The sequence below is a fragment of the Bacillus rossius genome, chromosome 8 (genome assembly GCF_032445375.1).
Source record: "Bacillus rossius redtenbacheri isolate Brsri chromosome 8, Brsri_v3, whole genome shotgun sequence".
In the NCBI taxonomy this organism is placed as follows: Eukaryota; Metazoa; Arthropoda; class Insecta; order Phasmatodea; family Bacillidae; genus Bacillus; species Bacillus rossius.
Genome location: NC_086336.1, coordinates 56,764,530 through 56,778,507, shown reverse-complemented (window position 1 = coordinate 56,778,507; position 13,978 = coordinate 56,764,530). Strand labels below are relative to the sequence as shown.

Below are 13,978 nucleotides of genomic sequence, written 5' to 3'. Positions count from 1 at the left end.
TTATCAATGTTTCAATGAAAATAACCTATATTGGTGGTATCAAAACTAAATAGTGGTTGGCAGGAATAAAGTAGTTTAGTAAAATATTTTTTATTACAAATATTTTGATACGGGGGCCGTAGTCTCTGATATTTAATGACTGAATTTTACTGCGTGCTCAGGTTTTATGGGCGCCACCGTGCCACATGCACGGACCAATGTGAGACTCTTTCCCAGGGTCGTGACGTTGTCCATGTGAGGCGTGATTTTAATTTCCCCCTGAATACACCTAGCACGAATCCCTGCCCGCTCTCAGCGACAGGCATGCTATTATCTACGCAGTGGGCTCTCAGGCGTCCCACACGCCGTCACACTCCACGTGGTCGAACAGATTTAAATAAAAAAATAATACGTCGGGTTTACACACCTGATTTATTCGGTTACTGCAACTTACACACGTACATGGTTGAAACTGTTTAAAACGCCCGCGGCACGAATCGGTTTAGGGGCCAAGACCCACCACGTGGTCACATCTCAAATTACGTAGTTAATAGAAGAAAAGATCGTTACTGGTCGTAATACAATTAATTATGCAGTCCCCCGACCGAGAGGAGCTCCGAGGACGAAAAGAAAATGATTTAGAAAGAACTAAATTTAAACAGAATTACTTGGTGGTGAAAACAAGCGGTGAGGTCCCCGGAGTGCTGGCGCGTCTACTCTCGGTCGTTGATGGCGGCGGACTGGGCTGAGATCATGGCTCGGCTCGACTAACATGGCGTCCTCCCGCCGAAACAATTGCCGTTAAAGATATTTATGAATTCGTGCCACGGGAAACTAAAGTAACATGACAAGAATGATTTAAAAATTATGTGACATTTTCTGAATACTGCAAAAGAATACTACAAATTACAATTAATAAGGAGAACATTTAATTATTGTCTGGCTTCGGGTTTCCTCGGGAATGTCCGGAAACGCTATTATATTTTGTTACCTTATTTTAATTAAAAGTACATAAAACCCTCCCGGCCGATCTGTCGTCACGTTGCACTTAGGGGACATAAAAACAAATAACGCAATTATATTTAATTACGTTTTAGGGGTGCGGCGCACTGGCTCGACAGCGCCCTCTTGCCAGGCGAGCACACACGCACGCACACGCACGCACGGGTAGACGGGAGGTTTGAATGGAGGGTGGGTGGTGTTTGGGCGGTGGCATATCGGACTAAAAAGGGGCCGCAGGCCCGGACAATGTCAATTTAAACAAAATAATAGTGCAATGGAAATGTTTACTAATACTTTAAACTTGCAGTAGGCATTTCCCCTTTGAAATCCACCCATTTCTTTGTTAATGGACTTGAATGGACATTCTCTAAAGAACTTTTTGTGTTGTCTGAGGATGAAAGGTTTTTCTTCAATTAAAATGATTTAGGTAAATGTAAGTTTTATCACACATTCATGATTTTTTTTAATGTTTGTTGGCAGGTGTCTGTAGTTATTCCAGATGCTGGGATGTCAAGTTCTCTTAATTCGTTGTCAGGCGTGCTTACTGAAGATTGTGAATACTACAGAGGTGAAGGCATAAATGTTAAAGAACTTACAAACAAAGATTTTATTGAAGCATTTCTTAAGAAGGGTAGGTATTAATGAAGACATGGTAAAATTCATGTCATCATTTGTTTCAAATGTATTTCATATATAAATAGGCTAGTATTTACAGACATGCATGCACATACATACAAAGAAATTTTAAATATATATTTATATATTAGTAATTTATTTGTATGCACCCTTAAGATTGGCAGCATAGAAATGTTGAAAATACAAAAATACACTATATACAGTCTACATTCATGTATAATTAAATGAACTAAGAAAATATAAAACATTCATTGCCTAGATTTGGACAGTAGTACAACAACAACAACAACAACAAAACACACATTTAATCCAGTAAAAAAATTGAAATATTTTTTTCTATACAATATTTCAACACTTTAACTGCATCTTTAGACTTGTCTGGAATGTATTAATATCACCTACATGCGGCAAGTGACTTTTGTTCTGGTCGAACTAGTTATCTTTGCATATTTGACTTTTATATAACAATTACAGTAAGGTATGTATATGTAAAAACTTGTAAGTACTTATAAAATGCTTTGTGTCATTGTACTTTGTCAACTATACAATTTCTACACATTCTGGGTAAAAAAAATTGCATTTTATTTTTCATCAAGAAAAGAGTTAACAGTTCAGTTTAATTTTTTGCATGTATTAGATGATGTTTGATTTATTGTTATTCAGGTTTTCACAGGGATATTGGGCAAGTCATGATGTAGAAAAATACAATGTCAACAAATGAAATAAGCAAACATTCAAATATTAGAATTAGAGCATACTTCTGACCTTCCAACTTCTGTTTTTTTTTTTCCTCCCCTCGCAGGTAACCTGAGTATTCTGAGTGATAAAACTCACGTAGATACCGACAACTGCGTGGCCCTCACTCCATGTGGGCATCTTGTGCTGACTCTGGGACGTCAGACCTACCAGGAGCTGGGCTTGGAAGGAAAGCCGTCTTTGTTCACCCAGAAGCATCCCACAACTTTTGGTAAGTTGCGGAACAGTACTTTTATTTTAATTATAAAATACCAGCTGAAGTAGCTGGTGTTGCCCGGACTTACGCAACTTGAAGAGGGATCTTTTAGTGCAATGGGAAAAATATTTTTTTTTATAGAAATCGATTATCATGCGAACCCTCATGAGAGTAGATTTTTGTAAAAAGAAAAAATTGTTTCTAATAATTTTCTCTTATCAAAACGAATATTCAATAGGAATCAGTGGAGGTTGTATGGTTAAGAAATTTGCAAGTTTTATTTAAGGCACTTGAAAACCTAAAATAAATAAATAAAAAAAATTGCTATAGGAAAATTTATCAATATTTTTATATAATTACAACAATTATTCATTTCAAATTTTTAGTGTGAAGGTTTTATGGTTAAAAACCACAGAATTTTAATTATTGACCATAAACCAACTCATCTAAGAATCTATTTTCGAGAATAAAAAAATTTCATCAGTGGTATGTAATCTTTTATTTCATGCCAAATTTCAAGTCTGTAGGTCTGATGGTTAAAAAACTATTTTTTTGACGGCCTCACAAACTCCCATAGGGGTAGATTTTCAGCCTGCTTACCCGCTTAGGAATAAATGTTCGTAAAATCCATTCTTAAATGATCTCTACTAAGCAAATGAATCATACCTGCATAATTTCAAGTTGGTAGGTCTAATAGTTCTGGAGATCTTGTGACGAGTGAGTCAGTGAATCGTTTTTCTCATCTCTCTCTCTCTCTCTCTATTTGTGTGTGTGTTTGTCTGTCTGTGTGTGTACACATACTCACATATGTGATATATATCTTTGATAATTAACTTGAATATTGCCCTTTAAAATTTTTAGAGTTTTTAGAGAAATATGAACCACCTAATTCTGTACCAAATCTAACTTTAGCTTTGACATTCTTACTAATGTTATGTGTTTCAGTAGCATCATGGGAGAGGTTTTTCTAAACTATAATCACTTTGTGTCAAACACTGCTCTCTGAATTGTGGTTTTGAAGGGGGTGGGGGAAGTTTTAAGTATTAATATGTTTACAATGATAAGTAAATAAACCAGAAATTAATATTTGTAACTGTGTGTATGTGTGTTATTTTTACTTATTTTAATCACTTCATTTTGGCAGCTGGTAAAGGAGGGACAATAGGTTTTCCACAATTTGTACCACCTGACCTTGCTACACCACTGCTTGTGGCTTTATTTGATCTGTGATGGTGCATAGAAGTTCTGTGTAAGATACATAATGTTGTGTATAGTTTACAAGGAATTTTTATTTCTGTATAAACAGTTAGCTATGCTACAACATGGGAGAATCTATTAGTAAGTTGTGACTGTGGTGTTAAGAATCATGGAAAAATGTACAGGGGTTGTGTTCTATGGAAATATTAAGTTGTTTTGGTTAGTAATAAATTATAAAAGACCAGAAGAAGTCAGGGGGAAGTGTTAGTTTTGCTGGCCACATTGGCAATGTTGGTTTGTGTTCGGACGTAACTACAAGCATCCAAGCATTCCATTGGTATTAAAAAAAAATCTCGTCTATAGCAGTTGAAAATCAAAATTACAAATTGAAATTTGGCAAGATGTGTTCAATAAAGGTGTCCACATTCTGGAAAATTCAGGAAAAAGAAGGGAAGTTGTGTTTGGTGAGAGAAAGTCAGGGAATTAACTTGATATCCTGGAAAAGTCATGGAAATTTCCCAGTGATAGTAATTTGAGGTGAAAATGTCATGCTCCACTGTCAGTCATCACTCAGACTGAACTTTTTTTTTCCTTAGATAGTTTTTTAGTACATTATCATACACACTATAAAATGGTGTATACGGGGTTTTGGCAATCCATAGTGATAAAATCATGGCATAATTTGAGAATCTGTGAATTTTTGTGTACATATCAAACATTTTTTGAACCTTTCTCCTTTGTGATTTATCGTCTATTCTTGTTGCATAGTGTCAGTGAAATTGACATTTAGTGACTTTATTGCTTGTTTTATTTCTTTAACAATTGGTTTATTTGCTGTTTGGTAGAGATATTGTTCGTAAATTAAAGGTTATTTACCAAGGTATTTAATTGAAACATTTTACTGTATTTAGCATAAAACCTCATGTTTTCTTGTTAAGAAAGATTCCATCTGGCGTCCTCCCCGTTGAAATTGTCGACTTTGAGAGCCAGTGGCCTATGTCATCAAGAATTTTTATTTTTCCAATTAGTTCAGTGTATAGATAAGAAGTACTAAGGAAAAAAAGAAACATGTTGTGTTAAAAAGCTATAGTAGAACACACATTTGCGAAGTTTAGGAACCTTTTTAAGGCTTTGATGACTATCTGGTGAAGGAACACTAGAACTAACATGCAGTCATTGACTATTAAGGTACCTATTGAGCATGACTTATATTGCACCACAACATTTAGTTCATCATTAATTTTTTTACCATTAAATGGTGCCAGATGTTATGAACTGAGAATAGAGAAACAGTGAACTTTGAAAGGACACGTGCACTATCTTTGTGTTTGGTTTAGACAAGAATTTAGGCAGAACCAGACAAAACTGCATCATGCTTAAAATCACTGATGGAATTAGCTGGAAGATTCTAATTGAAACCACAGTACTTGGGAAACAAACTTTTTTACTCTGGAATATTACAAGCACTTCTTTATTATTGTGTTGTATTCATTCTAGTGTAACCTACATTTCAAAGTTATCTGGAATTTTGTTATATCTGTGCAACATAATTCCTCAAGTCATTCATGACTGAAAATTTTAGATGACATCATATTATATATATATATTTTACATCTATTGTGTAATTTTTTTTTTACTAACTATAGTTTTTTCTTATACATAAATGTCTAGATAGCAAATTTATTGCTATTTACATACTTTAATTCCTAAGTCTCTATTCATGTAAATTATTCCGTTCATTGCTGGGGCTACTTTAATATTTATCTGTTTTCGTTAATGCTCATTAAGGTAAAATAAATTCTTAGATGTTTGTATAATTCATGAGTATAAGGAATAATTCTTGTATGGGGTGCTCATTTTTTTTACAGTCGTGGTGTGAAAGACTTGAGGCTAATAATATATAAAAATGCCTCAAAAGAAGCAACCAAGCACACTGGAAAAACTTTCACTAGAAGCTGTGGGACACTTGGTAATAACCATAGGTCAAGAAATGATTCAACCTGTTGTTGAGGTGTCTAAATGTGATCCAGACTGTGGGGCCATGCTATTGAAACAGTGCCTCGGTCGATTTAATGAACTACTCTACGGCAGTGTGCCGTGGTACCTGTATGATAAGATGGCAGCTGAGGTTCTGACATCAATATCTTCTTTGATAAAGAAGACTAAAGTTCTACAAGTTGGCCTGGAGCCTGTTACTAACTTCTTAAACCAGATGAACGTGGTTGTCAACCTCACAGAAATCGTCATCCACCCTAATTTAAGACGAATAGACTTTTCACTGTGGCCGAAAATTATGCGGCATGTTTTGTACAAGAATCTGTACAGGATGTCGGGACTAGAGGTGTTGAACTTGGGCTCGGGGTCGTGCGGTTGGAACACGTCCGACATCGAAAAACACATCGTTTGTGGCGTGATATCCATGAAGAACCTGACATCCCTGTGCTTGTGTTTCGACTGCACCGACCACATTTTGACGGTGGTGAGTCAGAACTGCTCCCGGCTGCAGAGTCTGGACGTGACGGCATCGCGTTCCGTCACGGATCGCAGCGTCAACGCCCTGCTGGCGTGCCGGCAGCTGAGCGAGCTCTACATCAACAGGACGTCCGTGTCGGTGGAAGGTTACGCGGTCCTCCTGACGGGTCTCCGGCGCCTGGAGGATCTCGGCCGCTGCGACGAGCTGGGCGTCGTCTTGGAACGCATAAAACTGTTCTTCAGAAGTTCGAGTCCGCTGGGCCTGCGGATGTTCGAGAGCCGGGACGTGACGTCCCGTCACCTGCACCTCCTGGTCGAGATGTGCCCCTACGTGACGCACGTCTCGCTCTATCACGACGAGCAGGTCAGCGACCTGACCATCCTGGCCTCCTTGGAGAACCTGTCGGAGCTGAAGCTGTCGGCGTGCGACTTCTTCACGGACAAGGTGGACGTGCTGCTGGAACGCAAGGGCCACGACATCACGTGCTTGCACCTGGAGCACGTGGAGGAGATCGACACGAACGCCCTGATGCACATCGGCCGGTTCTGCCCCAACGTGCGGAAGCTGGCGTTCATCAACTGCGAGTTCCCGGAGCGCCTCCCCGTGCCGGCGCCCCGGCTGTCGGCTCCCCCCTTCCAGCGGCTGGAGCAGGTGGAGTGCGTGGTGGAGAGCGCCCCGGGCCACCTGGAGCTCCTGCTGTCCAGCTGCGGGAGGATCCGCCGCATCCGGCTGGGCTCGTCGACGGGCATCGGGGACGCGGTGATGGCCCGGGTGCTGCGCAGGAACCCCATGCCCCGGCTGGAGGAGCTGCGGATCCTGCACAGCGAGCAGCTGGGCATGCAGACCGTGAGGCTGCTGCTGAAGAGCTGCGGCAGCCTGCGGGTGCTGTCGGAGCTGGAGAGCTGGCAGGGCATCTCCGCCGCCGAGCTGGCCCTCTTCCGCCAGTACCTCCGCGAGAACAACATCCAGCTGGACGTGCGGCCGACTCTCTCCTACTGACGCCGTGCTTCATCCACGCTATAAGCTTTCCTTTTTACCAGGGACGCAACAACTACATTTACAAAGGGGGGGGCAATATACTTTTTTATAAATAATCATCGATCCCCCTATTGAAGCGGAGGGTCCGGGGGTCCTCCCCCGGGAAAATTTTGTATTTTAAGGTGGAAAATGGTGCTATTTAAGGAGTTTTATTATCTAAAAATTGATTACACAGAACTTTCTTTGCGCCCGTATTGCCCCCACTTCAAGGTTTCAGAGGGGGGGCAAAATACCCTTCCTCCCCCCTGTTGTTGCACCCCTGATTTTTACCAAAGTTTTTGAAAGTTGTTTGCATGATGAAATGCATTGTTACATGGAATCAAATTATTTACTATGCATGTAAATGATGCTACTGATGCTTTTAATTATATTTAACTCTGCCCACTTGTTTTACAGTTCTTCTTGTTTTTTTAGCAGCTAAAACTCACTATCCCAAATTTTGATAGGTTTTTTAAAATTATTTATGTAACATAAATTTACCTCTGTTAGAGTAACTTAACTCTATCTTGCTATCATGTTTAAACTGGACCTTGGAAAAAAAATTAACTTGTAACTTTTTACTGTTGCAGTTTTGCAAAATCAGTTATTTAGAGTCTGCTGTGAAAAGAGAAAAAAAAAATTATTTGTTAATTTTTTAATTTGTAAATGTGCTGTGATTGATTACTAATTAAATGTAAGAAAAAAGTGACTTATTAACGGAAGGCTTTAATGTCTATTTGAAAAAATTTAGTACCATTTGAATTCGGCATTAGTTACTATAGGCTACGGCCAATAATGTGCATTATGAAAATGTCAGAATAAACAGATGGCAAACTCCTCAGCATCGTACTTTTGAACTGTTCCTGTCGACTCACTTGCTTTGACTTGCTCATGCATATGGCCCGGGCCCTTTCTTTATGCTGTGCTGCTGTGAAAGTTACTGACTGGCAGCATACGTTTGTTTGTGATGATATGTTGGCAGCAATGTGACTCTCACATTAATGTTTATTTTAAATACTTTTTATTTTTATTATGAACTCTGTTATAAAGATTTGATTTTATTTGTTGTAGTGTTACTGTAGCTGTGAAAGAATTGACAGTGGTTTTGTCTTCTTTATTTTTTTCCTTGGTACCTAATTGTCATTTGCTACTGATGGTAGTAGACACTGTCATGTTATTTATGAAACCGTACATAAAGGTTTAAGTGGCTTACTGCATAATAAATATGCTTACTGACAAACTCTGGCAGAATCTTTGTTTTTTTTTTACTAAGATATTTTGGGGAGGGGGGATTACATGAATGAAATAAGTTTTTTTTAGTTTAGCCATTGTGAACTTTAATTTTCATTGCTGCCCATACCATCTTTAATGGAACTAAGCAGTACCAAGGTTGGCAAAAATCATTCTATTCCTAATACACGCACATTGACATATGACCCACTTGCTTAACTGTATATTTATAGACATAAAAATTTAGAAAAAAAAGTAATATGAAAAGAGAAAATTGTTCAATAGAGTAGAAAAAATGCAGGATTCTGAAAGGGTTAGTAACATGCAGTTGAAAATTATTTATTTATTTTAAACCATAATTATTCTAGAAGCATGTAAGCATGCTTATTTACACGTCATTGATGTGTAGAACCAAGCATTATAAAACTGATGGTGTGGGAAATCCTGTAAAAAATGTTAATGAATAAATGTTGTTACATGTAAAAAAGTACAATTCCTGAAGACAGAGTTGCTTCAAGTATAGGAATCCAGTTTAAGGTAGTGATAATAAAAATACAGTCTTCCTTTTGTTGAATAAATGTTGTTTATAAGAGAGAAATAATATTTGAAACTTTAAACAGCTCTAGTTTTTCCTGCAAGGCGCCACTGAAAATGGATGTTTCATGAGCTGCTAGGTTAAGCTGATTGGTGCTCAGTGCTACATATTATTTTTTGTAACATTGGGAAAGTTATTTTTATAATGGCAGAATGCTTTTTGTTGTAAGGAATATAGAGAATGGGAGTCATTAATTAACTTGTGGGAAAACATAGAAAAAGCATGTAATGCAGGCATTAAAAAAAAACAACAGTACTTGAGGTTGCATAATGAAATTATAATTATTTACGCATCCATCAATGTTTTGCATCTGTTCCATTTTACACTCTAGTTGGACAATTCTTTGTTAGTATTTATTTTTGTTATTTAGTGTATTCATTTATTTTAGTAAGCAGTTATATTCCATATATGCTGGTGCTTCTAGCATCATTTTTAAACTCCCATTGTTGCAAAAAAAAAAGCATATACATAAAGTGCTCTCTCTTTGAAATATATGTGCTGTAATTGTTCCATAAAACGTATCCAAGTTTATCCATAATCCCGGTAGCATGATCCTGTATATTTGATCCTGTGATACATAATGCTTGCTGTTTTAATTTATTAGGTCGGAAGATCCTGTCCAAACAAAAATATCACAATACAAACAAATTATGTCAAGTCTTGTAGAAATTTTTTCTTTTGTATTTTAGTTACGATCATAATGCATTGCCATTTCCAGGCTCTTTTGATGAACTAAATAAAAACATAAAACATCATATACCATAGGATCAATTATACGGAATCATACCATCAATATCAAGGGATTGACTTGGATACGTGATATGGAACTTTTATCATTTGTACTATGTCCATTCTCAGTGGATTCTTGAAGAAAAATCAGTTGTTTTGCTATTGAAGTACATACTAAATTATTTCAGTGAGTCAATATCTTACAAACAAAATTATATCTGAAAATGGCACAACCTTTCTTTATCTTGGAATAAAAAACTTCTTGTAAGGGAGGTGGGGGTTATTTTCAGTCACAAGGTTGTGCAATATGCAATTTCCAATTTAGGTAAAAGCCAAGAATTTATCGTAGAAATATTAGTTTGTTTCAGAAGCTATACTTCTTCGGATTAAAATTATACCGGAAAAGTTATGGTATTATTATTACAGAATGGATTCCAAATTTGTAGCTACACTGATTAATAACAGAAATACTGTCATGTTGATATTTCTTTGTTTGATAAATTTATATTTTAGTTACACTTATCTTCCTTTAGATGTTTTGAAGGTATCTCTTTATTTTATGAATAGTTTTTTTTATCATCACCAATTTTTATCATAGCTGTACATCATATTTTATGTTTCATGTAGACTAGAAATTTCTAAAGGCTTATGCAGTTTAACTCTGTTAAGAAGTGTCTCAAGGTACGTAATAATTAAAATTTATTAACAGGGGAAACTTATTGAAAGGCTAAAATTGAATGTATTTATAGGTCAAGCACTAAATTTTTTAAATTTATTATGCAGGAAATGTTCTTAAGAGGGTTATACTGTTTTTTTTTGTCTATTTGACCACTTAAATGTTTACATAATGGTATGAGATATGTTTACAATAAAACCCCTGAAATTCTTTGTAATATTCAGAAACACTTGTAATGTTTTAGCTCACTTCATACTAAAAAAAAAAATACATTGGAGAGAAATTTTGAAGTGTGAAGATCTTATGAGCTTCCATTTTACTTGTTTTATATTAATTAACTATTAATATTTGTTTTTGAGCACAGTCAGCAAAATTAGCTATGTTTATTGGAAAGTAGGTATGTATAAAATCTGTGTTCCTTCACAACTGTGCATATGTGGAATGGTGCAGGTTTACATTTACTAGTGTGTTAGCACGTGTGTGTCTATATACATTGTACAATGATATCAATTTGAACGAGGATTCCCTTGCCTCAAAAGGTGTAAGAAATTTGCTCAGCTATGGAACTATCCAAACTGTTACAGTACAATAAATATTACTTATGTGCGACAATGTAATTTTTACAGCTCAGAATTAAGTTTTGATGACTATAGTATACCTGTTGACTTATGTATTAAAATGTTTTGTACCAGCTTATACAAAATTGCATTTTCGACAAAAATACACACTTAACGCCTTTTTTATAGGTTGGTTTAAAAATAAAGGTTCCGCGTAACATAAATGCACTATAATAGTTCAGTGTGCTATTTTTATTTTTACGCATAGTATGGCTGTCCTTAGTTACCAGTTTGAATATAAATGCTCGCCACTTTTGACTTACCTTGACTTAGCTTTTTATCAGCTTTGTGTCCAGTACAAGGTATGTGCTCATAGTGATTATAGCAGGTTCTAAGAGCATCAGCTCAATAAACTAGACTGATGAAATATTTTGTTGTGTTTTAATAAAGGTAAGTTTTTTTTTGTAAATTAATGTTCTTTAAATTTTATGTATCACTTTTGTATAGAAATACTTATGGTATTTAATATTTTCTAGTCATTCTTTTATCTCTGTATCTACTTAATATAAATTTTAATTACTTTTAAGTGAATTTATTTCTGTGCTAAACTTTCCGAGCCAGCTTTGTGAACTTGTTTAAAGTGTGGTCTATGATGTTCAGGTGTTCCTTTTACCATTATTTTTATTTTAGTTTTTATTTTAGTTTTTATTTTAGTATGTAGCATTTGAAAACCAGTGTTGCAGCAAGTGAGTCATGCAGTGAAGGAGGAATAATCTTTCCAATTATAAAAATACTCATACTTATTTGTTTTTTGCTAAAAAATTTTTTTTATAATTTTGCATTGGAAAATGAGCCTTTTGGACTGAGATTTTAATGGTTGGATTCAAGGAATAGTTACAGCACTTTGATGCTTGTGTGATCAATTATAACATATTATGTTGTCAATACAAAAAAATCCATTGACAAATAAATATATGGCTGCAGCACTGGTTTTAGCATTCTCGTAAACATTTTTACTGAGCTAAATTAGGATAAGATTCTAATTTGAATTGTGGTTCCAAACTTCCAAGTGCAGCCATTGTAATAAAAAAACTATCCCTGGGAGAGCACCCGGTGAAGCAGTGTGAATATACAAATTTATGTTAAAAATAAATGTCTTCCATTAATGTATTCGTTGGCTGTTTAATGCCATGCAGTTCGGCAAAACACTTAAGCCTTCATGTACATATTGAAATCATGTTTTTTTTTTTTTTTTTTTTTTTTTTCCTTAGTGAAGTTTTAAAATTAGTATTAGCGATAAAGTAAAAAAATTTTTTTGTGTGTGACTGTGTTTTTGGAATTTTTATTGCTCTCTCGTTGTTTTGAAAAATATTCATGTTTTACAATCTGCCAAGTTGTCTAATATAAATGGTATATAAATTATTCATATAGACACTTCACGCATTTGTTTACCCGTATTGGGTACTGTTAATGAAATAATCAGTGACTTACTGTGTTGGACTTGTTTGCTCCGTGGTTAGAGCTTTGGGCGGGTGGGTCAGGAGTCCTGGGTTGGGAACTCGTTGCTGAGTGGTTCCTTCACCTTCATGCTGCAGAAGGCAATGATGAGCCATTGCAGTATCAGCTCTCCTGGTAGGCCCCAGTCAGGTCTGGCCCACCTCCCAATGGCAGGTTCTGGGATGATGAGTTTTTCATTGTATAAAAATTTTCACTGTCTTTAAAAGGAGAGATTTTTCAGTTTTTCAAAGAAAGATTATTTAGTAAGTGTGTATTCTCACCCTCCCTTCAACTTATAATTTCCCCTAATGTTTACTCTTCAAAAATTATACAATTAACACTATTAAACAGCTTGCTTCATCTGTGTGCTCCCATTGGTATGTTTCGGGACTGCTGACAAAATAAATGCATTATGTGAGTGGAATGTTTGTGGCGGCAATGTGAAGTTTGAGTATAGTTTGAAAGGTTTTTGACATTGTGCTGAATTTTAGACTGCGAGATCAAGATATGTCTGTACGAGAGACTTGTGTTTGTACATTGAGGAAAATATATTTAAAATTGTGATAAACCTAAAACATTGTATGAGAAACATAATGATTTTAACTTTGTATATAAGTTAGTGTTGTGAGTTGTGATATTTGCATTGTAGTAAAGCATTTTTATATTGCTTGTGAAGATAACACACCACCTATTCTGTGATAATACTAGCTCTACCATCAGCGGTGTGCTGTAATCTGGGTTTGAATAAATACTAGTTGAAATTCACAGACTCAATACTTTTATTTCAACATTGTGTTTTCTGTAAAAGTTAAATCAAAATAGTATTTTTTGTATGTATATATCTGGATAGACCCACTTTTAAACGACAGATTATTTTTTACCAGAACGCCTATAAACCTTTAAAATGGTGAAAACCTGTTTCACATATTGTTTGGAACTACCATAACTACCTCAGAAGACCAAAGAAGCTAATTGTGTTTGTCCTAAATATTTTACTTGTAGCATAGATGTTTATTTCTGACAGTTTAGTTAATGTTATTAAAGTAAAGATACTATTTTTTGGGAGATTTTAGTATTATTTCAACTTATATTTTTATCACAAGAATTATGATTAATCATCACTGGTATCCATTAAAATAAATGGCATTTAATAAGTATTCTAAAAAAAAAGTTTGATTTAGATGGTTAATGGTAATGATTGGTTATCTTATTTTAATTGTCTGTGGAATTTTTATGTAATCTAATATACATCTTGTGTACATGAATAATATATTTAGCTTGTTTCCAAAGTTCCTTTGTTTAATTATGTAACTTCTAAAATATACATATTATACACTAAACAGTATTTAATTGGTTGCAGTTCTTTCAAAACATTTTCTTTTTCCTATAAAATAAGTGTTGCTTTCAGTGGTGCGTCTGGACTTGAAAGCAAATCATT

The 13,978-nt window shown here is 35.6% G+C and overlaps 1 protein-coding gene across 1 annotated transcript; it reads left to right on the top strand.

Moving 5' to 3' along the window:
* The first annotated feature begins 2,493 nt into the window (after positions 1-2,493).
* Positions 2,494-13,307, top strand: LOC134534980 (uncharacterized). The gene is made up of 2 exons (XM_063373765.1): positions 2,494-2,584; positions 5,635-13,307. The coding sequence occupies exon 2, from the start codon at positions 5,673-5,675 to the stop codon at positions 7,236-7,238; it is 1,566 nt and encodes a 521-aa protein (XP_063229835.1). The 5' UTR covers positions 2,494-2,584; positions 5,635-5,672; the 3' UTR covers positions 7,239-13,307.
* Positions 13,308-13,978: the final 671 nt, after the last annotated feature.